Source organism: Hirundo rustica, chromosome 24, assembly GCF_015227805.2.
Source record: "Hirundo rustica isolate bHirRus1 chromosome 24, bHirRus1.pri.v3, whole genome shotgun sequence".
NCBI classification, from domain to species: Eukaryota; Metazoa; Chordata; class Aves; order Passeriformes; family Hirundinidae; genus Hirundo; species Hirundo rustica.
This window is the reverse complement of record NC_053473.1, coordinates 6,127,275-6,154,921: the sequence shown is the minus strand read 5'-3', so window position 1 is coordinate 6,154,921 and position 27,647 is coordinate 6,127,275. Positions and strand designations below refer to the sequence as shown.

The window sequence follows — 27,647 nt, the reverse complement described above, 5'->3', positions numbered from 1 at the left end:
TGCCGGTGCCAGCCCCGCTCCGCTCCGCTCGCAGCCCGGCCCCGCTCCCCAGCGGCTCCCGCAGCGCCGCCCCCGCTCTGCCCCGCAGGAAGGAGGAAGGGACGCGGCAGAAGGGAGAGCGAGACCTGCTCGGTGAGTGCCGGGGTGACCCCGCCGAGGGCCGGGGGCGCCGGAAAAGTGCCGGAGGAAGGGAGGGGAGAGCTGAAGTTGGAGGTACGGCAGGGAGGGTTCAGCTCGCTGCGGGTTTGGACCTCGGCGTTCCCGGGTGCGGGAGATCCCTGCGCGTGTTTGGCCCCGAACCTGTGCTAGGGAGCCCGGGTCCGCCCCGGCGTTTGATTTTTGACGGGCAGCCCTGGCGTGGGTCCCGCTGTGAGGGGCCTGGGGGTGCCCTGCCGGTGTGGAAGTGCGCGGGGGTGACACCAGGGTGCGTCCGGCGGGTCCCTGCCCCGGGAGGCGAGCCCTGCCCCGGGCTGGCAGCTCGGCATTCCCCCCGGCGCTGCGGTTTCGGGCGGCTGTCACCATCAGCTGCCCCTCTCCGGCGCTGCCTGTTGCTGTGACAAGTCCCCGGGGGTGTGCCCCGGAATGTGCCCCCCCCCTGCTTGTCCCCGGACAGCCCCTGGAGAGCCGCGCTCGGTGCCAGGCCGGCCTGAAGAGCTTTAACAGCCTCCTCCTCCTCCCCGAAAACAACCGGAGCGTGTTGGCACAGCGGCGGCGGCGGCTCCGGGGGGAGGAGAGGAATCGGGGTCAGGCCTGGGGCTGCTGGCGCTGGGTTCTGTGCTGGGTTTTGCGCTGCTGTGCGATGCGTGGTGCGTGAGCGGGGCTTGGAGAAGGTGCCTGAAGGGGGGAAAGCTTCGGACAAGCGTCAGGCGGAAAGCTGGAGCCTCCGGGTGAGATGTGTGAAAGGGCAGGAGCCGCCGGGCGGGGACCAGCGAGGGACCAGAGTGAATTGATTGATTCCCTCCTCGGCGGTGTGGGGCGGGGGTTTGGGGCGTGGATGTGGTGGATGCAAGCAGAGTCCTGCTCTCCAGCCTCACGAGGCTGTGACAGAGGCCGTGGAAAGCGGTTCCCATGATCCTGAGGAGATTCCCTCCAGGAATGTGACAGAGGCCGTGGAAAGCAGTTCCCGTGCTCCTGAGGAGATTCCCTCTGGGAATCCGGCCCTTAGATAACGGGCATCGTGCCAGCAGTCACGCACGGAGATCTCAGTGTGTTTGTGGGGTGGAGAATCCTTTCCACCCTGGAAAAAGGTGGGAGGGGGTGTCCAAGGGTCCCAGAAGGAAGAGGCAGGAACAGGAGGGCACCTGGCTCACCCCATCCATGGAGCTTCCTCGCTGTGTCCGGCACCCAGCTCAGAGTTTGGTGGTTTTCGGGCTCTCTGTCACGCCAGAAGATTTCTGAACAAGTTTTGGTGTCCGTGCTCCAGGCAGGGCTCGCAGATTTGTTCCCAGATTCCCAGGCTTTACTCGCTCGCGCTGGAAAATATCAGTACCCTGTCCAAGTGGGAGCAGTTAAAAAATGAGTAGTGGAACAACCTCGCCAGCAATCCTGGGAGTTCCTCCTCTCTCATGCTGCTGGGATGGAGAGAGAAAAAATTACAACTCATCAGGGCCCTGGAGATCTCTCTCCCCTGTCCGCGGCCTTGGCCACGTCACCGCCGCGTCCCCACGTCCGAGTTCCCCCCTCTGTTAACTCCTGACCTTGCTTCCGTCTCGGGGCTTTGCCCCCTGAGCTCCGCAGAGCTTCGGGGCGCTGGCAGGGGTGGGGAGCTCTGCCACCCCCTCCCTTTGAGGGCCCTTCCCAGGGGACAGGGTGACAGAGGGGAGGGACGGTGTCACGCATCCGTGCTTACGGGTGGCTCAAGCGCAGTCGGCTGCTTTCTGTTGGCTTCCAAACGAGCTGCTTGGGATCTTGAGCTGCTGCATCCCTCCTCGCCAGCGTCTCTCGTCCCTTGGGGACAGGCTGGGGTGCAGAGGGTGCAGCAGGGGACAGCTTTTGCCTTCCCTGGCCGGCGCTGGGCCCAGAGCGGGCGGGTGAGAGCAGCTGCGTTTTGCACGGGGTAAAACACGGAGGCAGAAGGGCTCAGGGCGCTGCGGGGAGCTCAGGGAGTTTTCATCCCCCAGATCCGTGGGGATCCCCCCGTTCTCCCTGTCCCACCACCCTGGGGTCAGGCTGAATCCTGGGTGCATTAAAACTTCCACGCTGCAGTTTCTGCCGAGACCATCACCCCCTCGGCCTTCTGGAGAGAGATGAGCGTTCGGTCAGTCCCTGTAAACCCCGGGACATTCCTCTGGCTTCCACAGAGCTGAGGCTTGGGCCAGGAGAGCCGAGAATCTGCAGAGGAGCTGGGATCCGTGCGCTCGGGGTCATGTCCAAGAGGAGTAAGAGTTTCCAAGAAGGCTCACGCTCAGTAGGAGCCTCCCAGATTCCCCTTCCATCCTCAGGGACGTTGAGGCAGCTCCTGCAGGCAGCAGGGCAGCGGGGCTTGGCTCGGCTCAGAGGAGCTCCCAAGCCTGGAGCCAGTCCTTCTCTGTGTAATTCGTGTGCTGACACCCCGAAAGCTCGGCTCAGCTGGGCTGGGTTTGACTCTGCAGGCAGGAAAGCGATGGGAGGGCTCGGCTTGAGGAGGGCTCGGCTTCAGGAGGGCTCGGCTTGAGGAGGGCTCGGTTTGGGCTCTGTTTGAGCCCAGTTTGGGCTCTGTTTGAGCTGTTTGGGCTCAGTTTTGGCTCTGTTTTGGCTCTGTTCAGGCTCTGTTTGAGCTCTGTTTGAGCTCAGTTTGGGCTCAGTTTGGGCTCTGAGCTGTTTGAGCTCAGTTTGAGCTCAGTTTGGGCTCAGTTTTGGTTCTGTTTTGGCTCTGTTCAGGTTCTGTTTGAGCTCTGTTCAGGCTCTGTTTGAGCTCAGTTTGGGCTCATTTTGAGCTCAGTTTGAGCTCAGTTTGGGCTCAGTTTTGGTTCTGTTTTGGCTCTGTTCGGGCTCTGTTTGAGCTCTGTTCAGGCTCTGTTTGAGCTCAGTTTGGGCTCATTTTGAGCTCAGTTTGAGCTCAGTTTGGGCTCAGTTTGGGCTCTGTTCAGGCTCAGTTTGAGCTCTGTTCAGGCTCTGTTTGAGCTCAGTTTTGGCTCTGTTTTGGCTCTGTTTTGGCTCTGTTTTGGCTCTGTTCAGGCTCTGTTTAAGCTCTGTTCAGGCTCAGTTTGAGCTCAGTTCGGGCTCTGTTTGGGCTCAGTTTGAGCTCTGTTCAGGCTCAGTTTGGGCTCAGTTTTGGCTCTGTTTTGGCTCTGTTTGGGCTCTGTTTTAGCTCTGTTTGGGAAGGCCCTCGGCTGGCAGTGAACCCTGTCCGGGCAGAGCTTTGCCCTGCTGCCTTTGCTCTCCTCCAAATCCCCTGGCTCCTGCTGTTTGTCCGGGGAAACCTGATGGCAGGAAGCAGCAGCCCGTTGATGGATGTGGCCCAGATCCCAATCTGGTGAACAATTAACTTCACTCTGTAATCAGCCCCAGCATCTTTTGCCCTCTCCCAGCCGAGGGCTCTTTCCGAGGCAGCGTTTTGTGGAGCTCACGTTTGCTCGGTCTCTCCCAACCCCTGCCTCCTGTCTCTCTTCTGCCTGGAGGAGAAGCTGCTGGATAATTTTGGAGCCACGGGAGCAGCTCGGGGAGCCCCGGCAGAGGGCTGGGGCTCGCCCCTGCTGCTTTAGGGATGAGCTCCAAGCCACCGCAGCTCCGGCTGGATTCTCACAACTCCCGACCGGGAATTTTCCCCATCCCTTCCTGCTGCGCTGATCCCTGCCGGAATTCCGGGCGTTCCTTCCCTCACCTGAGCAGCAGCTGGGCTGCTGCGGGAGCTCGGCGGGCAGAGTGCAGCTCCGGGTGCGGGCAGGACCTGCGGGAACGCAGCTCGGGGAGCTGCAGGACGCTCCAGGCGCTCCCCTTGGATCCCGCTGCCAGCGCCGGCAATTCTGCCTTTGGCTGTGCCTTTTCCCCCCGTTTTCTGCCACCCCCGCGGTGCTGGGGGCAGAAATAACTCGGGGAGTGCTCGCGGGGGGATGTTTGAGCTGCTGTCTGCGAGGATTGCCGCTCGTTGGGGTCCAGGAGCAGCTCGGGTGCGACATTTCGGGGATCTCAGCTGGCTTTGCTTCCCTTTCCTCTCCCCGTGCGGGTTTAAACCAGAGACAATTCCTCATTTCTCGCCCCCCATCCCCGGGGGCTTGCAGGCGCCGCCACAACAAAAATCAGGAATTCAGCTGCGAATTCCCGGCGCAGAGCTGTCAGAGCCCGGCCGCTGTCACCTCTGCTGGGACACCTGGGTCACCTGAGCTGCCGCTGCGATGCACAGGGGGCGAACAGGACGGGCTGGGGCTGGAATCGAATCCCTGCCCTTTCCTGGGTGCCCGGGAAGGGAGAGCTCCTGTGGGCACCCGCAAGGACGCTGCTAATGAGGACGCTCCAATTAATGGCATTTTCAGTCAATCATTTTGTTAGGTTTTTTTTGTTTAGTTTTGTTTTTATTTTATTTTATTTTATTTTATTTTATTTATTTTATTTTATTTATTTTATTTTATTTTATTTTATTTTATTTTATTTTATTTTATTTTATTTTATTTTATTTTATTTTATTTTATTTTATTTCCCCCCCCCCCCCCCCCTTATTAGTTTTATTGGCAATGCCCAAACGTTCCGCCCTGGCACCCACATCCCTTGGCATCCTCATTTATCAGCTGGGAAACTGAGGCACGGAGTTTATTCCTGGCCTTAGGAAAATCCCATTACCGCTGGCCCTGGATCTCAAACCCGAGGCCTAAAACTCTCTCCAGGATGTGCTGATCTGAATCAAACAGCTCCTGTCTCGCTGTGCTCTGGGTTTTATGAATTTAATTCATCTTTTGGGCAGCTTTTCGGTGTTTTTATTGCTGAACCCTCTCCCTCTCTTTCTTCCCCAGTCCCTGAAATCCTCAGCCATTTCCTTTAAAACCACCCGGATTTTCCCAGCTGGAGTGGGGCAGGGCGCTGCCTTTGACCAGTTTTTTGTGGTGATTTTGCCCTGAATCGCTCCATTTAAAAGGAGAGGCTGCCGAAGCCGACCGTAAACACCGAAACCTCCGAAGAAATCAAAAAGTGCCTTTTTTGGGGGTGGGGGAAGCAGGGAAACATTCCCAGCGTTCCATTTATTTCTGCTCTTTCCCCATTTTGATTTTAACGCTTCCTTTTCTATTTAATTATTCGTGCAGCGTTAATTTGCTGGGATTCCTGATCCTGTGAGGGGGGATTTATCCTGCAAACACCCCCCAGCTTTTCCCTCTCTCCTGTTGCTCCCAGCACTTCCCACTCCTGGAGCCGTGGCTTTTTTTAGTTGCTAAATCTGACAAGGTTTGTGAACGGGAGCCTCGATCCTGCGCTCGGGAACACCCCAGGAATATAAATTCAGCGCTCTGGGGATTTTTTTCCCCCTGCGTTCCAGCATGGAGCATCACCTGGAGCTTGGATTTATGCCGTCTATGAGTGGAATTATTGGGTGGAAAAGCTTTTAGGTTTATGGACCAAGCCTGTGCTGGAGCAGAAGCAGATCCAGAGGGATCCTCAGGGGATCTCCGGTAGATCCGTGATCTGTCAACAGCAGGACCAAGGAAATGGTCTTGGTGTGCCTGGGGACTCTGAGGAGGAGGAGGAGGCAGAGCTGGAGGCTTTGCTGCTCTTTTTGGTTATACCCAGGGTTTGGTTTGTGTCTTGTGCAAATTAAAATGCAGGGGCAGACTCTGTGTGCACAAACCGCTCCTGGAATTCAACAGATCTCCTCAGCACCATCCTCACACCCAGCACCATCCTGACACCCAGCACCATCCTCACATCCAGAACCATCCTCACACCCAGCACCATCCTCACACCCAGCACCATCCTCACATCCAGAACCATCCTCACACCCAACCTATCCTCACACCTAGCACCATCCTCACACCCAGCACCACGATCACACCCAGCACCATCCTGACATCCAGAACCATCCTCACACCCAGCACCATCCTCACACCCAGAACCGTCCTCACACCCAGCACCATCCTCACACCCAGCACCATCCTGACATCCAGCACAATCCTCACACCCAGAACCATCCTCACATCCAGAACCATCCTCACATCCAGAACCATCCTCACACCCAGCACCACGCTCACACCCTCCTGCCTCAGCAGAGACTCCCAACAGCCCTGGGAAGAGCAGGAGCAGCGGGAGCTGTCCCATCTCTGTCCTATCAATCTCCCATTGCTGTCCCTTCACTTTCCCATCCCTGTCCTGTTGCTCTCCCACCCCTGTCCTGTCCCTGTGTCATCCCTGTCCCTGTCCCCTCCCTGTCCCATCCCTGTCCCTGTCCCCTCCCTGTCCCACAGAGCCCTCCTGGGCTGTCCTGGGTTCCCCCAAATGCCAGCTGCAGCCCCACGGGCGATGGGCAGAACCCTTTCCTCGGGAAATCGCCCCCAAAAAGCCCGAGCGGGGCATCTGAGTTCCAGTCAGAGCATCCGAGGGGGAAGGAGCGTTTTTATAAATCACCATCAGCAGCACAAGCGCTTAATCCCTGCCGATCCCCCCCGATTAATCGTTAATTGTGCCGCTAATTGCGCTATCGTAGCGTGGCGGGCCGGGCCGCCTGGCACCAGCGCTGAACCAGATCTCAGCTGGGAGCACCGGGGACGGGGGGGCCCTGCTGGGAGAGCCCCTCATCTCCTCGGGGTTATAATCCTGCCTTATCTCCAGCCTCTCCTTATCAGCTGGGAGGCAGGAGAGCGGGATTGGGCGCGCTTGGATGGGCTTTGCTCGCTGCCATCCCTGCTTTGAGCCGGGATTTTCCCCCACTCCCGTGAAAACCACGGGGGAATTCCTCCATGTTCCCATCCGGAGTGGGGGGAAAAGCGCAATATTTGAATTTATTTCCGTTATTTGACCCCTCCTTGACGCACAGCAGGCGCGGGCCGGCGCCTCTCTCCTCCTGACAGCGCCCAAGGCCTCGAGGAGTTTCCGAGCCATGAGTTTTCCCGGGGGATGTTCCTCTCCCTCTCTCCCTGCGCTCCCTCCCTCCGTTTATCCCGCTCCGGGCGCTGTTATCTCCCCAAGGCTCCTGCAGGAACCACTCCGGCTTTGTCAAGGACGCTGGGACCTTCACCGGGGACGGCTCCAGAGCACGGAGAGGAGCTGGGTTTGGAGCGAAACGAAAAAGAAAAAAAAAATCTTTAAAAACCCCACAAAAAAAAAATGCAAAAAGGGATCGGTTCCTGATTTCCAACCCCCGCCCAGGCGTTTGCTCTTTCCCGGGGACGCGGGGCTGCCCTTGGCAGGGTGGCACAGATGGCATTTACACTTTAACGAGGAGCAAGGTTTATCCAAACACTCCCGGACAGCCCCCAGACGGAACATTTCCCCCGGGAAGGGGATGGGAGCCGGGCAGCAATAATCCGTTTATTGCACCCGGGCCCTGTCTCGGCTCTCGCGCCTTTTTCTTGGCTCGGAAGTGAAATCGGAGATAATCTCAGCCAGGAGGTGACACCACAGCGGATTTTCGTTCCCAGGTTTTCAGGGGCGGCTGTGGAAGGACGTTTAGAAAAGTTTGTTTTTCTAGAGGTGCGTGTGTTTTTGTAGGTTTGGGGAAATTAGTATGATTGATAAAAAGTGCTAATTAGGAGGAGAAGTGGAGATGTAATTTTTTTTTTTTAAGTTAATTTTTTTTTCTGTGTCTCTTTTTTGGTATTAGCTGGATCCCAGCCCTGAGGTGTAAAACCCTCTCCAGGATGTGCTGATCTGAACCAAGCAGCTCCTGTCTCGCTGCGCTCTGGGTTTCATGAATTTAATTCATCCTTTGGGCAGCTTTTCATCTCCGCTCCCATCCCGGGGGGGAAACATCCCCAGGCGTGCTCGGGGCCCTCCAGGGATGGCTGCAGGAGCGGTTTAAGGTTCAATCCTTGGCAGGGCAGGAGCCTGGCAGCGTTCTCTGCCTCCCTCCCAAGCACGTGGCCCTGGCAGGGCTTTAAATAAAACCCATTTCAAACCCTTCACGCAGCCCAGGGGGGATTTTGGTGCCTTTAATGCCGCTGCTGCTCCAGAGCTTTGTCCTGCGGGGAGCCGGGCAGGGGCTGGGAGCGGCGGGAGTGGGGACAGGAGGTCGGGAGCACCTTCCCTTGAAATTCCATCCCTGCTCTGCAGGAAAATCCGTCCCAGGGCGGTTTGGGGCTGGCTGGAGCAGAGCTGGGATCCTGCCGGGAGAGGAGGGAGCCCGAATCCCGCGTGGAGTCACTCCAGCTCTTCCTCCCGCTGCCAGGACCTGGAAATCCAGGTGTCTCCAGGCCGAGGAGCAAAACAGGCAGAGATTGCAGGGTTTATTTATTATTTTTTTTCCCCCCAAGCTCTTTTGTCAGGGCAGAGCGAGGCAAAGCATTCCCAGTCTCCTCGAAAATCCATGGCAAGGAGCCGAGCTCTTAATTGCTCCGAGAGCTCGTGGTGCTGCTGCTCCACAGAAGCGTGGGGTTTTGTTTGGATTCCAGCCCTTCCGTGGTTTTTTTTCTGGGGAATTCAATCCTGTCAAGAGCCTTTGAGGCCGGGATCCCTCCGGTGAGGGTTTTCCTGAGGATCTGGTGAAGGTTTTCCCGAGGATCTGGTGAAGGTTTTCCCGAGGATCTGGTGAAGGTTTTCCCGAGGATCTGGTGAAGGTTTTCCCAAGGATCTGGTGAAGGTTTTCCCAAGGATCTGGTGAGGGGTTTCCCAAGGATCTGGTGAGGGGTTTCCCAAGGATCTGGTGAAGGTTTTCCCAAGGATCCGGTGAGGGTTTTCCCGAGGATCTGGTGAGGGTTTTCCCGAGGATCTGGTGAAGGTTTTCCCAAGGAACTGGTGAGGGTTTTCCCGAGGATCTGGTGAAGGTTTTCCCAAGGATCCGGTGAGGGTTTTCCCGAGGATCTGGTGAAGGTTTTCCCGAGGATCTGGTGAAGGTTTTCCCGAGGATCTGGCGAGGGTTTTCCCGAGGATCTGGTGAGGGTTTTCCCAAGGATCTGGTGAGGGTTTTCCTGAGGATCTGGTGAGGGTTTTCCCGAGGATCTGGCTCGCCGTTCTTCTCTCCACCGTTTGTTTGTGTGCTGGTCTTTGTCCCCCTCCTCCTCCTCCGTGTGCCAGAGGTGGCTGCATTTCCCGAATTCCTCGGGGCTCTCGGGTGTCCAGGAAGTCATTCCTGGCTCTGTAAATATCTCTTTGGAAAGGGGAGCCGGGATCCCTGTGCTCAGCTGTTCCCTGCTGTGTCACACCCCCAGGTCAAACCCAGCTCCCTCCCTGCAGCTCCGAAATTCCTTTCCCCATTATCCTTCTGCACCCAAACCTCCTTCCAGCCTCGTTCCCCTGTGCCAGGAGGAGGCCTTGGGTCACAGGAGGAAAATTCCGGTGTTTTCTGTTCAGCAGAGCGTGGGAAACCTCTCCTGATCACCGCAGGGAAAGTGAATCCCGGTTTTCCGTGAACTCTTGGCTTACAGGCGAGCCTGCAGCTCTGGGAGCTCCGTGTGAGCTGGGGAAGGAAGGAAAACCTAATTGAAAAAGGGGAAAAATTAAAAAAAAAAAGGAAAAAGAGGAAAGAAAACAACTTTAATAGGGCAGCAGACCGGACACACCCCGAGCGTGAGGTGTGGGTGATGAGAGGGATCCTCAGAATCATCCTGAGAATCCTGAGAACCCTGGGAATCCTCGGAATCCAGGCTGCTCCTGCCCTGGGGGTGCTGGAGGTACCAGGGAAGGGCTGACACGGCCCCGGCCCCGCGGTGGCCAGAGCGGCCCGCAGTGGCCCCATTGTCGCCGCAGCTGAACGCTGGCCGCTTCTCCCAGGTTAGGGAATAAGTGCCCAGTGTTCCGGGCTGCTGGAATAATGGCTGGCATTGGGATGCCTTGCTCCGAGCTGCCCCGAGCTCACCAGGAGCCGAGGGAGCGCCGAGGGCACGGAGAGAGGCGAAATATCCCGGGGCGGAACAAAGATCCTTTGTGTGCTCCCGTTACTGGGCTCATTGTCAGCGCCAAAGCCGAGTGGGAACGTGCATCCAGCAAAAGGCTGGATCCCTTCCCATCCCTGGGCCGGCACAGGTCGGGATCCCACCCCTGGAGGTGTCCGAGGGCAGCTTGGAGCAGCCCGGGACGGTGGAAGGTGCCCGTGAAAATGGGATGAGCTCGAAGATCTCTCCCAGCCCGCTCGCTTCGGTGCTTCCCCGGGTCTGTGGGCGAACTGGCAGGGAGCTTTTCCATGGATCCGCCTTTCCCAGGCTGGCACCGTGTTCTCCCGGCTCTCGGAACGTGGCTTCGCCCGTGCCACTGTCTGCTAACAGATTCCCGGTTGGAATTCTGCAGTGGAGGGATGGGGATGGGAATTCTGCAGAGGAGGGGTGGGAAAGGGAATTCTGCAGTGGAGGGGTGGGAACTGGAATTCCACAGCAGAGGGGTCTGCAGAGAAGGAATGGGAATGGGAATTCTGCAGAGGAGGAATGGCATCAGGAATTCTGCAGTGGAGGGATGGGGATGGGAATTCTGCAGTGGAGGGATGGGAACAGGAATTCCACAGAGGAGGGGTGGGAACGCTGCTGTGCCAGGGGCTGGAGACCGCCAGCCCAGGGTCCCTCATCCCAAGGGAATTCAAACCAGCCGAGAGGGAGGGGAGGAGGGTTCGTGTCCATGGTTCCTGATTTATCCCTGTGGCATTCCAAGAGCGGCAGCCAGCCCCAGGCATTTCCTGGGAGATCGTTTGTCCTCCCGAGCCTCCTCCCAGCTCCAAAATTGGGATGAAGATGGAATCCCCTCCCAACTCCTCCGGACACACGGAGGCCACAGCCACGTTTCTGTGTTTGCTGTGATCATGGAAGGCAGCAGCACGGGAGGGCGAGGAATTGCAGCGAGGAATTGCAGCGAGGAATTGCAGCGAGGAATTGCAGTGAGGAATTGCAGCGAGGAATTGCAGTGAGGAATTGCAGCGAGGAATTGCAGTGTGAGGAATTGCAGTGTGAGGAATTGCAGCGAGGAATTGCAGCGAGGAATTGCAGTGTGAGGAATTGCAGTGTGAGGAATTGCAGTGTGAGGAATTGCAGTGAGGATTTGCAGTGTGAGGAATTGCAGTGTGAGGAATTGCAGCGAGGAATTGCAGCAAGGATATGCAATGAGGAACTGCAGCGAGGAACTGCAGCGAGGAGTTGCAGTGTGAGGCTGGATTGACTCCTGCATTTGGGGTTTAATTGCCCAATTCCAGCTCCAGGTTGTGAGGTCCCATCCCTCCTGCTCCTCCCTCCAGCCACCCTGGTTTGTGCTTTTGGGCTGAGAGTTGTAATTGTTGGTCCCAATCTGGAAAAAGGATTTGCTTTGTGTCCCTGCTCTGTGCAGAGCTGACTGACTCCAAATGTGAGCTCAGAGCCTGAAAATCATAAAAGATAAATCTCCAGGCATCGCTGGGAGCTTCTGCTGCCTCCGGCTCTGTGTCCCTGCGCCCAGGGCCGGTTCCAGCCGCGGGGGCTTGGCCCCGTAGCCACAGGCAGCGTTGCAGGATCGCCTGTGTTTGCTGAGCAAATAAAAAGCTCCCCGAGGAGCAGAATTCCCCATTCCTCGGGGGCCTGGCAGCAGTGAATCGATGCCGCGTAACAGCCGGGAGCACCGGGCGCTGAATCGCGCTGCTGGGTTTGCCGTGTAAACACAACTGGTAATCTCCCCCGGGGATTCAAAATTGTAATTAAAAAAAAAAAAATTTAAAAGGGTTTTAAAAGGAGGGAACTTTTCCTCTCTTTCGGCTGGGAAATGGAGGCAGGAGTGTGGGGAAATGGTAAGAAAAAAAAAAACCAAAAAACCCTGAAAATTTTTCATTTTTGAGAGGCAATCATTGGTGCTGGGCAGCTTTGGTGAAGGAGGGAGGGGACAGTTCCATCCTCTGGCCATGCCGAAAATACCTGGCTCAGGAATTCCCGAGCAGGGAAAGCTGCAGGAAGGCAGGCGAGCCCCATTCCCGGCAGGAATGCCTGCGGGAGCAGGGAGCAGCTCCCCGAGGAGCCTCCAGGGCAGCATTTACAGGATCGTTAACTCCTCGTCCCGACCCCTTCCCTGCCGGGGTTCAGCTCCGGGGCTCTTTGAAGTGTTTCAGCCGGGTATTTTCTCTCCAGCCCTGTTCCAGTAAAGGCGGATCGCTCTCCCTGCTGGCTTTAATCCCGGCCTCTGGCCGCCTTCCAAACAGGGTGATTTCATTTTTTATTTATTTTATTTTATTTTTTTTTTGCCCGTCGATGCCTGAATTCCTCGCTGCCGTGTGAAACTGCTCCCTCCCTTCGTGTCCCGCCGTGCAGCGTCGTGTTCCTGCCTGCTGTTAATTACCGGGCTCCCTCTCCCCATCCCCGGCAGCATCCAGGGATCGCCGCCGCTCCTGCCAGGCCGTAAAAACCAAAATAAAAACCAAAAGCGGCTTTTGCTGCGCCCAGCGTCACTTTCTCTCGGAAAGTCAATAAATGCTGCCGCTTCCTTCGGGGGGGAAAAAAAACCCCAAACAAAACAAAACAAAACAAAACAAAACAAAACAAAACAAGAGGCGGTTCCTTTGAAATCCGTGCCGGGGGAGAGCAGCTGTGAAAAGGGATTTATTTATCCCGCAAGGAAGGCGGCTGGAAGCTCCTGGAACCCGGGGTGCTGTGGGGCACCCCACACTTCCCGACCCTACATTCCCCCCCGGAATCCCAAATTTCCTGACCCTACATTCCCCCTGGAATCCCACACTTCCTGACCCTACATTTCCCCTGGAATCCCACACTTCCCGACCCTACATTCCCCCTGGAATCCCACATTTCCTGACCCTACATTCCCCCTGGACCCTAAATTCCCCCTGGAATCCCACACTTCCTGACCCTACATTCCCTCTGGAATCCCACACTTCCTGACCCTACATTCCCCCTGGAATGAAGGTTGTGGGCGCTTTGCTTCCAGGAACGCAGCAAACCCCAGCGTTGGGACACCCGTGTCCGCGTGGGACAGGGGAATTCCTGTCGGGGAAGGAGAATCCCTGTCGGGGAGGAGCCGAGGATGGGGTGGGAATTGGGCTCGGGACATTTCCAACCCCGAAGAGCAGCAGTTATGGGGTGGGAATTGGAGCAGGGACATTTCCAGCCCCAAAGAGCAGCAGTTATGGGGTGGGAATTGGAGCAGGGACATTTCCAGCCCCGAAGAGCAGCAGTTATGGGGTGGGAATTGGAGCAGGGACATTCCCAGCCCCGAAGAGCAGCACTTATGGGGTGTGAATTGGAGCAGGGACATTCCCAGCCCCGAAGAGCAGCAGCCCTGGCGCTGAGGGCCCGTCCCGGTGCCGTTCAGCCCGGTCCCGGTGCCGTTCAGCCCGGTCCCGGTGCCGTTCAGCCCGGTCCCGGTGCCGTTCAGCCCGGTCCCGGTGCCGTTCAGCCCGGTCCCGGTGCCGTTCAGCCCCGAGCCGGTGCCGTTCAGCCCGGTCCCGGTGCCGTTCAGCCCCGTCCCGGTGCCGTTCAGCCCGGTCCCGGTGCCGTTCAGCCCCGTCCCGGTGCCGTTCAGCCCCGTCCCGGTGCCGTTCAGCCCGGTCCCGGTGCCGTTCAGCCCCGTCCCGGTGCCGTTCAGCCCCGAGCCTGCCGTCCCTTTCCCCGCAGGGCTCCGCCGTCCCCCGGCAGCGCCAGGGAAGATGAACAAGATGAAGAACTTCAAGAGGAGGTTTTCCCTGTCGGTGCCGCGCACGGAGACCATCGAGGAGTCGCTGACGGAGTTCACGGAGCAGTTCAACCAGCTCAACAACCACAGGAACGAAGGTCAGGAGCGCCCGGGTCCCCGCAGCGGGGCTGGGGCTGCTCAGGGCGCTCTGGGGTGGGCGAAGGCGTCTCCATCCCCTCCCAGCCGTCCTCGGGGTGTGTGGGGAGCGGCTGCCCCTCGACCCGTGCTGTTTTCCCCACCGCCTGCCCCTGGGGGTGGATGACGCCTCCTCATTGAAGCTGGAGAGAGATTTATCCTGGCGGGAGGAGAGCCCGACGGGAGGGAATGGAATTTGGAATCTGCGCCGGATGGGGAGCTGTGGTTAAGGTGGGAAGTGCGGGACCTGCTCCTGCCCGCCCTGAAGAGGGCTGGGACCCCTCTGGGGGCTGCAGGAAGATTTTCCCCCAAAACAAAGGGTGGCAAAAAGGGCGAGCAGCGTCTGCCAGCGCCCCCCGGGCTTTTGGGCTTGGTCCTGAGGCAGCCAGGAGAGAAGAGGAGCAGAGCCTGAGGCTGAGGCTGGGCCAGGTGTGTCCATGACTTGGACCCCGCAGGGTTTGTGGCCGGGTTTGGAGCTGAGTTTGGGTCTCTCCAAGGACTCGGTCGCCGTTTTCCCGGTGGAGAATCCGAGTGCTGAGGGGCAAAGCGACTTTGCTCCAGCTGTGGGGAGCAGAGCTGAGCCTGCAGTGGTGGCAGCTGCGCCCGTGCTGCTCCTCTGCCCCATAAAACAGCTCTGCTGCGGGGCTGCAGGATTTCCTTTTGCTTCTCGTCGCGATCTCTGGGGCTGTCCCCATGGCTCCAGGGGCCATCCTGGCTCTCCTGGTGACAGCTCAGGCACTGTGAGCATTGCTCCAGGGACAGGCGGGATCAGCTCCTCCGTTCTCCTCTCCTGGATCAGCTCCTCGGCTCTCCTCAGAGAGGAGAGCTCACACTCACAGAGCCTGGAGAGGAGAGCTCACACTCACAGCCTGGAGAGGAGAGCTCACACTCACAGAGCCTGGAGAGGAGAGCTCACACTCACAGAGCTGGGAGAGGAGAGCTCACACTCACAGCCTGGAGAGGAGAGCTCACACTCACAGAGCTGGGAGAGGAGAGCTCACACTCACAGCCTGGAGAGGAGAGCTCACACTCACAGAGCCTGGAGAGGAGAGCTCACACTCACAGAGCTGGGAGAGGAGAGCTCACACTCACAGCCTGGAGAGGAGAGCTCACACTCACAGCCTGGAGAGGAGAGCTCACACTCACAGAGCCTGGAGAGGAGAGCTCACACTCACAGAGCCTGGAGAGGAGAGCTCACACTCACAGCCTGGAGAGGAGAGCTTACACTCACAGAGGCTGGAGAGGAGAGCTCACACTCACAGCCTGGAGAGGAGAGCTCACACTCACAGCCTGGAGAGGAGAGCTCACACTCACAGCCTGGAGAGGAGAGCTCACACTCACAGCCTGGAGAGAGCTCACACTCACAGCCTGGAGAGGAGAGCTCACACTCACAGAGCTGGGAGAGGAGAGCTCACACTCACAGAGCCTGGAGAGGAGAGCTCACACTCACAGAGCTGGGAGAGGAGAGCTCACACTCACAGAGGCTGGAGAGGAGAGCTCACACTCACAGCCTGGAGAGGAGAGCTCACACTCACAGAGCCTGGAGAGGAGAGCTCACACTCACAGCCTGGAGAGGAGAGCTCACACTCACAGAGCCTGGAGAGGAGAGCTCACACTCACAGAGCCTGGAGAGGAGAGCTCACACTCACAGCCTGGAAGGAGAGCTCACACTCACAGCCTGGAGAGGAGAGCTCACACTCACAGAGCCTGGAGAGGAGAGCTCACACTCACAGCCTGGAGAGGAGAGCTCACACTCACAGAGCCTGGAGAGGAGAGCTCACACTCACAGAGCCTGGAGAGGAGAGCTCACACTCACAGCCTGGAGAGGAGAGCTCACACTCACAGAGCCTGGAGAGGAGAGCTCACACTCACAGAGGCTGGAGAGGAGAGCTCACACTCACAGCCTGGAGAGGAGAGCTCACACTCACAGCCTGGAGAGGAGAGCTCACACTCACAGCCTGGAGAGGAGAGCTCACACTCACAGAGGCTGGAGAGGAGAGCTCACACTCACAGCCTGGAGAGGAGAGCTCACACTCACAGAGCCTGGAGAGGAGAGCTCACACTCACAGAGCCTGGAGAGGAGAGTTCACACTCACAGAGCCTGGAGAGGAGAGCTCACACTCACAGAGGCTGGAGAGGAGAGCTCACACTCACAGAGGCTGGAGAGGAGAGCTCACACTCACAGCCTGGAGAGGAGAGCTCACACTCACAGCCTGGAGAGGAGAGCTCACACTCACAGAGCCTGGAGAGGAGAGCTCACACTCACAGAGCCATTCCAGGCCCTAGGTCAGGCAGGCAGGGGAGGCTCCTGGCCCTGTTCCTCGGAGATCAAAGCTCGTTCTGGCAGGGGCAGTGTTTAAATCTGTTTATTAAACGTCCTGGCTTTGATGGCGCTGCGGCCTCGCTCTCCCCGCGTGTCAGGGCTCCCCGGAATTCCCGTGGGATGAATTCCCTGGCGGTCTGGGTGCCCACCCAGGTCCTGCAGCCCCGAGGACACCCCGGCCCCCTGGGATCGGGAATCTCGCTCAGGGCTGGCGCAGCCCCCAGCGCACCCCAGACCCCTCTGCGAGCCTCCCGTGGATTTTACCTGCATTCCCCATCATTTTTGGATCCGCTGGAGCGCCCAGGTTGTGGATTCTCCTCTGATTTCACACCTAACGTGACAAAGAGGTTGATTCTGATCCGCTGGAGCAGTCGGAGCTGCTGGTTTGGACGGGCTGAACCTCTCACCCAGCCTTGGTGTCACTGGGGGAACCCGCACAGATCCACCCCAAATACCATTTCCAGTGGATTCGCCGGGCTCCACTCAGTCAGACCTTAAATGGCCTTTGGCTCCCTTGAGTGCAATTCGCTCGGGAAAGGAGGAAGTGAAAAAGATTTGGTGCAGTTGGATTAATCCCCGTTCTTTTCATACCTGTGGTTAAATCAGGGGACATTTCCTGTAAAAACAGATGGAGGGAGAGGGGCAGGGAGCAGAGGAGGGGCTTTGCCCGTGTTCCCAAAACCCCTGGCCCCCTTTCATCCCCTCTGCAGCCCCCTGGGCTCCCGGGAGCCCCCAGCTCTCCTCTCCCCGCCTGCCCGTGGCACAAACCCACGGCCTCTGCCGGGTCGCTTGGCTGCCACCTCTCATCCGTCAGCCGAGCGAACCGCGGCCAGGCCCGGCCCTGCTCAGCACCCCGTGAAAATCCAGCCCTGCCTCCCTCGCCGCTCCTCGGCCATGAGATCATCCCTGGATCCCGGCGGGGGCCGCGGCTGCCAGCCCCGGGGACGCAGCTGGGCTCCCGGGGATTGCTCTGCCCGCAGGGAGGGCAGTTTGGGGGATTTGGGGGGATTTTGGGGGGATTTTAGAGGGTGGCTGCAGAGCTGAGGGAAGGGCTGGAGGGCTGTGGTCACTGCGGAGGGACGGGATGGTGCTTGACCGTTCCTGCACCCCAGCACGTCCAGTGCATCATCCTCGCTCCCAGAATCATCCTCGCTCCCAGCATCATCCTCACTCCCAGCACGTCCAGTGCATCATCTTCGCTCCCAGCATCATCCTCGCTCCCAGAATCATCCTTGCTCCCAGCATCATCCTCATTCCCAGCATCATCCTTGCTCCCAGAATCATCCTCATTCCCAGCATCATCTTCGCTCCCAGCATCATCCTCGCTCCCAGAATCATCCTCTCTCCCAGCACGTCCAGTGCATCATCCTCATTCCCAGCATCATCCTCATTCCCAGCATCATCCTCACTTCCAGAATCATCCTCTCTCCCAGCATCATCCTCATTCCCAGCATCATCCTCATTCCCAGCATCATCCTCGCTCCCAGCATCATCCTCGCTCCCAGCACATCCAGTCCGCTGCTGCCTCCTCGTGAGCAGCCCCTGGAACCTGCGGCTTCCCCGGGAATCCTCCTGCCCGGGGGTGGCCTGCGCCGAGCCCAGGCGCTGCCGGGGTGTCCCCGCACTGCCGGGGTGTCCCCACACTGCCGGGATGTCCCCACACTGCCGGGGTGTCCCCACACTGCCGGGGTGTCCCCACACTGCTGGGATGTCCCCACGCTGCCGGGGTGTCCCCACACTGCTGCGATGTCCCCGCACTGCCGGGGTGTCCCCGCACTGCCGGGGTGTCCCCACACTGCCGGGATGTCCCCACACTGCCGGGGTGTCCCCGCACTGCCGGGATGTCCCCACACTGCCGGGGTGTCCCCACACTGCCGGGGTGTCCCCACACTGCTGGGATGTCCCCACGCTGCCGGGGTGTCCCCACACTGCTGCGATGTCCCCGCACTGCCGGGGTGTCCCCACACTGCCGGGGTGTCCCCACACTGCCGCGATGTCCCCGCACTGCCGGGGTGTCCCCACACTGCTGCGATGTCCCCACACTGCCGGGATGTCCCCACACTGCCGGGGTGTCCCCGCACTGCCGGGATGTTCCCGCACTGCCGGGGTGTCCCCACACTGCCGGGATGTCCCTGCACTGCCGGGGTGTCCCCACACTGCCGGGATGTCCCTGCACTGCCGGGGTGTCCCCGCACTGCAGCGATGTCCCCACACTGCCGGGATGTCCCCACACTGCCGGGATGTCCCCACACTGCCGGGGTGTCCCCACACTGCCGGGGTGTCCCTGCGCTGCCGGGGTGTCCCCGCTGGGATTTGGGGTTTCTGGCCGCGGGCAGCTCCCCCCGTCAGGGACCCTCACGGCAGGGTTTGCTTTGGGAATCCGGGAATCCCGAGCAAAAGGCTGCAATTCCCTCGGGACGTAGGGAAGGAAGCAGAGATCCCCACGGCCGCTGTCGCTGCTGCCGCGCCTCCAGCGCCTCACTCTGCTCTCCTTCCGTCCCCAGACCTGGCTCAGGGGCAGCTGCAGCTGGCGCAGCTGGGCAGGGACCCGGGGGCAGGCGGCAGCCCCGTGTCCCCTCCCGAGGGACAGGGCCACTCCCCGGTGGCCGCCGTGCGCTACCGCAACCACGGCCAGCGCCGCTTCTCCATGGAGGTGAGTGCGGGGGGACCTGGGCACCCCTGGGTGTCACCTGGGGATCGAACCTGGGCACCCCTGGGTGTCACCTGGGGATCGAACCTGGGCACCCCTGGGTGTCACCTGGGGATCGAACCTGGGCACCCCTGGGTGTCACATAGGGATCAAACCTGGGCACCCCTGGGTGTCACCTGGGGATCAGTGTGGGGGACCTGGGCACCCCTGGGTGTCACCTGGGGATCGAACCTGGGCACCCCTGGGTGTCACACACATCAGTGCTGGGGGACCTGGGCACCCCTGGGTGTCACACAGGGATCGGTGCTGCCAGGGCCCGGGGCACTCCCGGAGTGCCACCTCCGGCTCTGTGGCAGGGCTGTGCCCCCGGAGCGCTGCTGTCACCGCTGTCACCGCTGTCCCCTGTCCCCTCCCTGCAGGACGTCAGCAGGCGCCTCTCGCTGCCCGTGGACATCCGCCTGCCCCCCGAGTTCCTGCAGAAGCTGCAGATGGAGAGCCTGGAGATCCCCAAGCCCCTGAGCAGGATGTCCCGGAGGGCGTCCCTCGTGAGTGGCACCGGGCGGAGGGTCCCTGTGTCCCCTCGTGTCCCCCCCATGTCCCCTCGTGTCCCCTCGTGTCCCCCCCATGTCCCGCCCGTGTCCCCCCATGTCCTGCCTGTGTCCCCTCGTGTCCCCTCGTGTCCCCTCGTGTCCCCTCGTGTCCCCCTGTCACAGCTGTGGTCGTGTCGTGCTCTGCCAGCTCCCCTGGGTGTCACTGAGCTCCTCTCATGTCCCTGCCCGTCCCCAGCCAGGAAAAAATCTTCAGTGTCCAGAAATTATCGAGGCTTTGGGGACACCGGAGCTGTGGCAGCCTGGGAAATGGCTCCTGTCCCCTGGCTGGAGAATCCTGAGGGAGCTGGGGAAGGGGCTGGAGAATCCTGAGGGAGCTGGGGAAGGGGCTGGAGAATCCTGAGGGAGCTGGGAAGGGGCTGGAGAATCCTGAGGGAGCTGGGAAGGGGCTGGAGAATCCTGAGGGAGCTGGGAAGGGGCTCAGCCTGGAGAAAAGGAGGCTCAGGGGGAATTCCTGGCTCTGCACAACTCCCTGACAGGAGGGGACAGCCGGGGGGATTTGGGATCTCATGCCAGGGCACAGGGACAGGAGGAGAGGGAACGGCCTCAGGCTGTGCCAGGGGAGGCTCAGGGGGGACGGCAGCAGGAATTTCCTCATGGAAAGGGCGCTCAGGCTCTGGAAGTGCCCAGGGAGGTTTGGAGTGCCCAGGGCTGGAGGTGTCACCTGGAGGTGGCACCGAGTGCTCAGGGTGGGCACCGGGCACAGCTCGGACTCCGTGATCCCAGAGGGATTTTCCAGCTTCAGGAATTCTGGGATTCTGAGATCTGCATCCCTGCCCCATCTGCACCCGCTGTGCCGTTCCCACTTCCTCCGCTCCCCTGGGCACACCTGGCCCCTTCCCAGAGCCGGGAGAGGAAAACCCTCCTGAAATTCAGCCGGAGCCTCTTGGCAGTGGAAATGCAAATGAGGATAAATAATGAATCATCCTTTGCTTCAGTGCTGACGCCTCAGCTCCTTTGCTGCAGCAGAAATTGGAGCAAAACCTCTGTGTCCAACAGAGGAGGAGCGCAAATCTCCGTGTGCAGACACCAGGTGTGCTCAGGGGCCCAGGTACCACAGCCAGGCCTCGGAGGAATCCTGGGATCCGAGGTGCCCGTTCAGGAGGAGGGAAGGAGAGCTGGAATTTACCTGCCTGTGCTGTCTGATCAATAAAGCAAACCCGGCCGGGGCTGTGTCGTTAATATTCATGCTCCCCTGATGAATGAGGAATGCGGCTCTGGGGCTGTGCTGCACCTTCCAGCACCTTCACTCCCCCGCTCAGGACACGGCTTTTCCCAGGATTCAGGGCAGCAAATGGAGTAAAAAAATCCCAGTTTTCCCTGCCCAGTGTCCCTGGAAACCCTTCTGGAGGCGCAGCAATGTTCCCTCCTCCCCAGCGATGTTTTCCCTTCTCTCTCACAGTCGGATATCGGCTTTGGGAAGCTGGAAACCTACGTGAAACTGGACAAACTGGGGGAGGTGAGTAGTGTGTGACACCCCTGTAGGGAATTAAGGGAAATTCAAAGGGCAGCTCAGAGCGCAAAGGGGAAAAAAAAAAAATTCTTCAATATCCAGAAATTCTCAGAGCATAAAGTGGAGTCCAGAGCCGGTGCTGTCGCCTCAAATGATCCTCCCTCGGAATGTTTTGGGGACACCGGTGCTGTGGCAGCCTGGGAAACGCCCCGTGTCCCCTGTCCCCTGCCAGGGCACCTACGCCACGGTGTTCAAGGGCCGCAGCAAGCTGACGGAGAACCTGGTGGCGCTGAAGGAAATCCGCCTGGAGCACGAGGAGGGCGCTCCTTGCACGGCCATCCGGGAAGGTGAGGCCGGGAGCGGCTTTCCCCGGGCTCCCGGCGGGGTTTTGGGTGCGCTTGACCCCGCGCTGTCCCCGCAGTGTCGCTGCTGAAGAACCTCAAGCACGCCAACATCGTCACCCTGCACGACATCATCCACACCGAGCGCTCCCTCACCCTCGTCTTCGAGTACCTGGTGGGTCTGGGGGCTTCTCTGGGGGCTTGGGGCTGGGGGGGGACAAGGGAAGGACAGACTGACGCGTCCGTCCCGCTGCAGGACAACGACCTCAAGCAGTACCTGGAGAACTGCGGGAACCTGATGAGTGTGCACAACGTGAAGGTGAGGGGGGAGCCCGGGACCCCTGCCCTGGGCCTCCTCCTGGTTTGGGGGATGTCTTGGGGCTGGAGATCTCTTCTCGGGATGGCCGGGTGTCGCCCGGGGGGGAGCTGTGGGCTCGGGAGGTAACGGGGAGCAGGTTTGGCTTTTCCTGCCCGGTGCCAGCACGGTGCAGTACAGCCTTCTCCCTTCCCGAGGCTCCCCCAGCGTTTCCCCAATCGCTGCCACCCCAAATAAAATCACCGCCCGTGCGCGCTGCGCTGCTCCCCTTTTGTGACACTTCCCCAACACAGCTCCGAGGGGTCTTTCACACCCACGACATCGAGATCCCTCGAGGCAGCTTGATTTTTAGTCCTAAATGCAGCCCCTTCCTCCTCCTCCTCCTCCTCCTCCTCCCCGCAGATCTTCATGTTCCAGCTGCTCCGCGGCCTGGCTTATTGCCACGGCAGGAAAATCCTGCACCGGGACCTCAAACCCCAGAACCTGCTCATCAACGAGCGAGGGGAGCTCAAGCTGGCTGATTTTGGTAGGTGAAGCCCCCCCGGGGATGACGCAAGGGCGGGGAGGAAGCGGCAGCTCCCGGACCTTCGTCCCTTCCTCCCTCAGGGTTAGCCAGGGCCAAGTCGGTCCCGACAAAAACCTATTCCAACGAGGTGGTGACGCTCTGGTACCGGCCCCCCGACGTCCTGCTGGGATCCACCGAGTACTCCACGCCCATCGACATGTGGTGAGGCACGGAGCTCCCCGGGGGCTGCCCCGGAGCTCCCCGGGCTCTCCAGGACGGGCTCGGGCGCTTCCATCCTCATCCTCCCGGTGCTGGGTACAACAGAGGGCAGCGGTTCTGCCAGGGCAGTTTCCACCTCCTCAGATCTCTCCCAGTGCAGTTTCCATCTCCTCAGATCTCTCCCAGTGCAGTTTCCATCTCCCCAGATCTCTCCCAGGGCAGTTTCCATCTCCCCAGATCTCTCCCAGGGCAGTTTCCATCTCCCCAGATCTCTCCCAGTGCAGTTTCCATCTCCCCAGATCTCTCCCAGTGCAGTTTCCATCTCCCCACATCTCTCCCAGTGCAGTTTCCATCTCCCCAGATCTCTCCCAGTGCAGTTTCCCTGTCCCCAGATCTCTCCCAGTGCAGTTTCCATCTCCCCAGATCTCTCCCAGTGCAGTTTCCATCCCCCCAGACCTCTCCCAGACCTGTTTTCCATCTCCCCAGGGCTCTCCCAGACCATTTTCCCCGTCCCGTGCCATCCCCGCGGGGCGGGCACCGATCCCTCTCCCGGAGCCCGTTCCCGGCTCCATCAGCCCCACCCCTGGTTTGTCCCCCGCTAATCCCGGGGTGTCCCCCGCTTTAGGGGGGTCGGGTGCATCCACTTCGAGATGGTGACGGGCCGGCCGATGTTCCCCGGCGCCACGGTGAAGGAGGAGCTGCACCTCATCTTCCGCCTGCTGGGTGAGCGCTGCGCTGAGCCCGCGCCCCCACGCGAGGGCAGCGGCTGCCCGCGGGAGCGGGGCGAGGAGCGGCGGGATCGGGATCCCCGGGATCGGGATCCCCGGGATTGGGATCCCCGGGATTGGGGGGAGCGGGAATGAACGGGGACGGGATCGGGATCCCTGGGATCGGGATCCCTGGGATTGGGAGGAGCGGGAATGAACGGGGACGGGAGAGGAGCGGGAATGAACGGGGACGGGATCGGGATCCCTGGGATTGGGGTCCCTGGGATTGGGAGGAGCAGGAATGAACAGGGACAGGATTGGGATCCCTGGGATCGGGATCCCTGGGATCGGGATCCCTGCAATAGGGAGGAGCGGGAATGAACGGGGACGGGATCGGGATCCCTGGGATTGGGAGGAGCGGGAATGAACGGGGACGGGATCGGGATCCCTGGGATCGGGATCCCTGGGATTGGGAGGAGCAAGAATGAACAGGGACAGGATTGGGATCCCTGGGATTGGGATCCCTGGGATCGGGATCCCTGCAATAGGGAGGAGCGGGAATGAACGGGGACGGGATCGGGATCCCTGGGATTGGGATCCCTGGGATTGGGAGGAGCGGGAATGAACGGGGACGGGATCGGGATCCCTGGGATCGGGATCCCTGGGATTGGGAGGAGCGGGAATGAGCGGGGACGGGATCGGGATCCCTGGGATTGGGATCCCTGCGATTGGGAGGAGCAGGAATGAACAGGGACAGGATTGGGATCCCCGGGATTGGGATCCCTGGGATTGGGATCCGTGGGATGGGATCCGTGGTTCCCAGGGCAGCTTTCCCTCTGTCCCCTGGCAGGAACGCCCACGGAGGACACCTGGCCTGGGATAACGTCCAACGAGGAGTTCAAGGCTTACAACTTCAGCCAGCAGCGAGCCCAGCCGCTGATCAATCACGCCCCGAGGTACCCCGGGAGCAGGGGCTCTGAGGGGCGCAGCGCGGCGCGGGCTCCCTTCGCCCTCGCTGCCGTTCTCGGTCTCCTCGGAGCAGCGACGCTGCAGCTCTGGATTTGTCTCCCCTCTCTCAGGCTGGACCCGGACGGCATCGACCTGCTGACGAACCTGCTGCTGGTGAGGCAGGGGAGGCGGGGGCCAGGGGAGGGGGCGGCTGCGGCGGGGCAGGGACACCCACCGGGCTGGTGGCACTGCTGGCACGGGCAGGGGGCCAGAGGGGCGGTGTGAGTGTGCGGGGGGGCCCAGATGTGAGGTGTGAGTGTGCAGGAGGGCCCAGATGTGAGGTGTGAGTGTGCAGGGGGGCCCAGATGTGAGGTGTGAGTGTGCAGGGGGGCCCAGATGTGAGGTGTGAGTGTGTGAGAGTGCCCAGATGTGAGGTGTGAGTGTGTGAGAGCGCACAGATGTGAGGTGTGAGTGTGCAGGGGTGCCCAGATGTGAGGTGTGAGTGTGTGAGAGTGCCCAGATGTGAGGTGTGAGTGTGCAGGGGGGGCCAGATGTGAGGTGTGAGTGTGCAGAGGTGCCCAGATGTGAGGTGTAAGTGCACAGCCATGCCCAGATGTGAGGTGTGAGTGCACAGCCATGCCCAGATGTGCGGTGTAAGTGCACAGCCATGCCCAGATGTGCGGTGTGAGTGTGCGAGGGGGCCCAGATGTGAGGTGTGAGTGTGCAGGGGGGCCCAGATGTGCGGTGTGAGTGTGCAGAGGTGCCCAGATGTGCCCTGTAAATGAGCGTTCACGGCGTTTCTCGGGGCTCGGTGCAGTACAGAGCCAAGGGCCGGATCTCCGCCGAGGCTGCGCTGCAGCACCCCTACTTCAGGAGCCTGGGGGAGCGGGTGCACCTCCTGCCTGACAGTGAGTGCAGCCCGGCCCCTCCGGAAGGGCTGGGAAAGGGCTGGGAAAGGGCTGGGAAAGGGCTGGGAGAGGGCTGGGAAAGGGCTGGGAAAGGGCTGGGAAAGGGTTGGGAAAGGGCTGGAAAAAGGCTGGGAAAGGCTGGGAAAGGGCTGGGAAAGGGCTGGGAAAGGGCTGGGAAAGGGCTGGGAAAGGGTTGGGAAAGGGCTGGGAAAGGGTTGGGAAAGGGCTGGAAAAAGGCTGGGAAAGGGCTGGGAAAGGGCTGGGAAAGGGCTGGAAAAAGGCTGGGAAAGGGCTGGGAAAGGGTTGGGAAAAGGCTGGGAAAGGGCTGGGAAAGGGCTGGGAAAAGGCTGGGAAAGGGCTGGGAAAAGGCTGGAAAAAGGCTGGGAAAGGGCTGGGAAAAGGCTGGGAAAGGGCTGGGAAAAGGCTGGAAAAAGGCTGGGAAAGGGCTGGAAAAAGGCTGGGAAAGGGCTGGGAAAGGCTGGGAAAGGGCTGGGAAAGGCTGGGAAAGGGCTGGGAAAGGGCTGGGAAAAGGCTGGGAAAGGGCTGGGAAAGGCTGGGAAAGGGCTGGGAAAGGGCTGGGAAAGGGCTGGGAAAGGGCTGGAAAAGGGCTGGGAAAGGGCTGGGAAAGGGTTGGGAAAGGGCTGGGAAAGGGTTGGGAAAGGGCTGGGAAAAGGCTGGAAAAGGGCTGGGAAAGGGCTGGGAAAGGGCTGGAAAAAGGCAGGAAAAGGGCTCCTCGGGCACCTCTTTGCTCCCTCTGGGGTGCCTCTGCAGTAGGAGCAAGGAATTGTAATAATAATAATAATAATAATAACAACAACAATAACAATAATAATAATAATAATAATAATCAATAATTCGGGTGTGATGAGACGGGGTGGGAGAGGGAGGGAAGAGCTGCGTGGAGGTGCCACCCTCGGGCAGCGCTGACCCCTCTGCGTGCCCCCTCTGCCCAGACGCCTCCATCTTCTCCCTGAAGGAGATCCAGCTCCAGAAGGACCCCGGGCACCGAGGCTCAGCCTTCCAGCACTCAGGTAGGGCCGGGCGGGGGCCGGGGTCTCCCCGAGCTGCTGCCAGCGCCGTGCTGGCACCGGGCAGGAAAAGCCAAACCTGCTCCCCGTTACCTCCCGAGCCCACAGCTCCCCCCCGGGCGACACCCGGCCATCCCGAGGCGCGGCTGGCTCCTCCAGGGCCGGGAATCTCCTCCCGCAGCACCCCCGGGCCCCGCAGAGCCCCCCCCCCGAACCCCCCTGACCCCGTCTCTGTCTCCCTTCCCCAGCCCGAGGCAAGAACAGGAGGCAGAGCATATTTTAAACCCGGATCTCGCCTTCCCCTCGTCGCCGTGGAGACGGAAGCGCGGAGAAAGGAGCGGCTCCCACCCGACCCTCGGCGGAATTCCCGGCTCCAGGGCGCGGGGCTGCTCCCGGACCCCCGGGAGCCGCTCTCCACGGACCCGCGGCCTCGTCCCCCGCGATGTTCCCGCCTTGTCCCCGCTCCGGGGCGGCTGCAGGGAGGAGCCCCGGGGGGGTTTGGGGGGCTCAGGGTGGGGATTTGTGGGGTTTGGCCCCGGCGGGGGCCGCTGGAAATTCACCTTTGCTGGCACGAGCTGCGCTGCAGGCCCTGGTTCTTTGGGGAGCCCAGGGCCAGGCTGGCATGGGGAGCACCTGGGGCACACCTGGGACACACCTGGGGCACACCTGGGGCACACCTGGGCACACCTGGGGCACACCTGGGGCACACCTGGGACACACCTGAGCACATTCAGACACACGTGGGCACACCCGGGAGCACCTGGGGCACACCTGAGCACACCTGGGGCACATCTGGGGCACACCTGGGCACACACAGGGCACACCTGGGGCACACCTGAGCACATTCGGACACACGTGGGCACACCCGGGAGCACCTGGGGCACACCTGGGACACACCTGGGGCACACCTGGGGCACACCTGGGCACACCTGGGGCACACCTGGGGCACACCTGGGGTACACCTGAGCACACCTGGGGACACACCTGGGACACACCTGGGGCACACCTGGGCACACCTAGGGTACACCTGAACACATCTGGGGTACATCTGGGGTACACCTGAGCACATCTGGGGTACACCTGGGGTACACCTGGGGCACACCTGGGGTACACCTTGGGTACACCTGGGGCACACCTGGGCACACCTGGGCACACCTGGACACACCTTGGACACACATGGGGTACACCTTGGGTACACCTTGGGTTCACCTGGGCATACCTGGGCACACCTGGGGACACACCTGGGGCACACCAGGAGCCAGGGCAGCCCCCCCCCGCGTTTCCCTCCCCTCTCCCCTTTCCCCTCCCTGCTCCGGTTCCCGAATCCCGCTGAGGACGGAGCAGCCCCAGCTCCCCGTGGCCTCCCCCCGTCCCTGCTCCCGAATCCCGGCGCGTCCCGAGCCCCGAGCGCGGATCCCCGGCCCCTTCCCCATCCCCGCAGCTCCCCAAGGAGCAGGACGGGATCCCGGGGGGCTCTGGGGACGCTTCTCCCCGCTCCCCGCGGCTCCGAGCCCCGACGGCAGCGAGCCCAGAGCGCTGCTGGCCCGCAGGGAAGGGGACGGGAGCCAAACCTCAGCCGCGGCCACCAGGAGCGGCCCCGGCGAGCGGAGCTGCGGCCCCCAAAGGCCTCGGGGCGCCCGGGCTGGGCCGGCCCGGCTCGGGGCAGCGCTCGCTGAGCTGCTCCAGAGGGGATTTTCCTCTCGGGACAAATCCATCCACCCCTGCTGCTCCTCCTCCCCGCAGGGTGAGCAGGGCACGGAGCTTCTGCTCCACCACCTTCACTTGGGCTTGGCGTTCCCGGAGGATCAGCTCCTCCGGGTGGGGCT

General features: G+C 60.7%; 1 protein-coding gene across 3 annotated transcripts; it reads left to right on the top strand.

Annotated features, from left to right (window-relative positions):
* CDK18 (cyclin dependent kinase 18) lies at nucleotides 1-27,391 on the top strand. 3 transcript variants are annotated; one of them, XM_040085744.2, is made up of 16 exons: nucleotides 1-132; nucleotides 13,623-13,778; nucleotides 18,643-18,791; nucleotides 19,208-19,333; nucleotides 20,799-20,855; nucleotides 21,082-21,196; nucleotides 21,271-21,365; nucleotides 21,447-21,509; nucleotides 21,909-22,032; nucleotides 22,113-22,233; nucleotides 22,856-22,953; nucleotides 23,788-23,893; nucleotides 24,017-24,059; nucleotides 24,703-24,793; nucleotides 25,747-25,824; nucleotides 26,070-27,391. In XM_040085744.2, exons 2-16 carry the CDS (start codon nucleotides 13,655-13,657, stop codon nucleotides 26,102-26,104), a joined length of 1,425 nt encoding a protein of 474 aa, XP_039941678.1. In that variant the 5' UTR covers nucleotides 1-132; nucleotides 13,623-13,654; the 3' UTR covers nucleotides 26,105-27,391. The 3 variants fall into 3 exon arrangements, with proteins under 3 accessions (XP_039941678.1, XP_039941680.1, XP_039941679.1); XM_040085746.2 differs by lacking the exon at nucleotides 1-132 and adding an exon at nucleotides 140-213; XM_040085745.2 differs by lacking the exon at nucleotides 1-132 and adding an exon at nucleotides 693-887.
* Nucleotides 27,392-27,647: the final 256 nt, after the last annotated feature.

Bases quoted from the DNA above. Each gene is read 5' to 3' on its own strand.
- CDK18 (XM_040085744.2), top strand. From the start codon at position 13,655: ATGAACAAGATGAAGAACTTCAAGAGGAGGTTTTCCCTGTCGGTGCCG. The intron at 21,197-21,270 runs GTGAGGCCGGGA...CTGTCCCCGCAG, and splicing joins TTGCACGGCCATCCGGGAAG to TGTCGCTGCTGAAGAACCTC. The intron at 22,234-22,855 runs GTGAGGCACGGA...CCCCCGCTTTAG, and splicing joins TCCACGCCCATCGACATGTG to GGGGGTCGGGTGCATCCACT.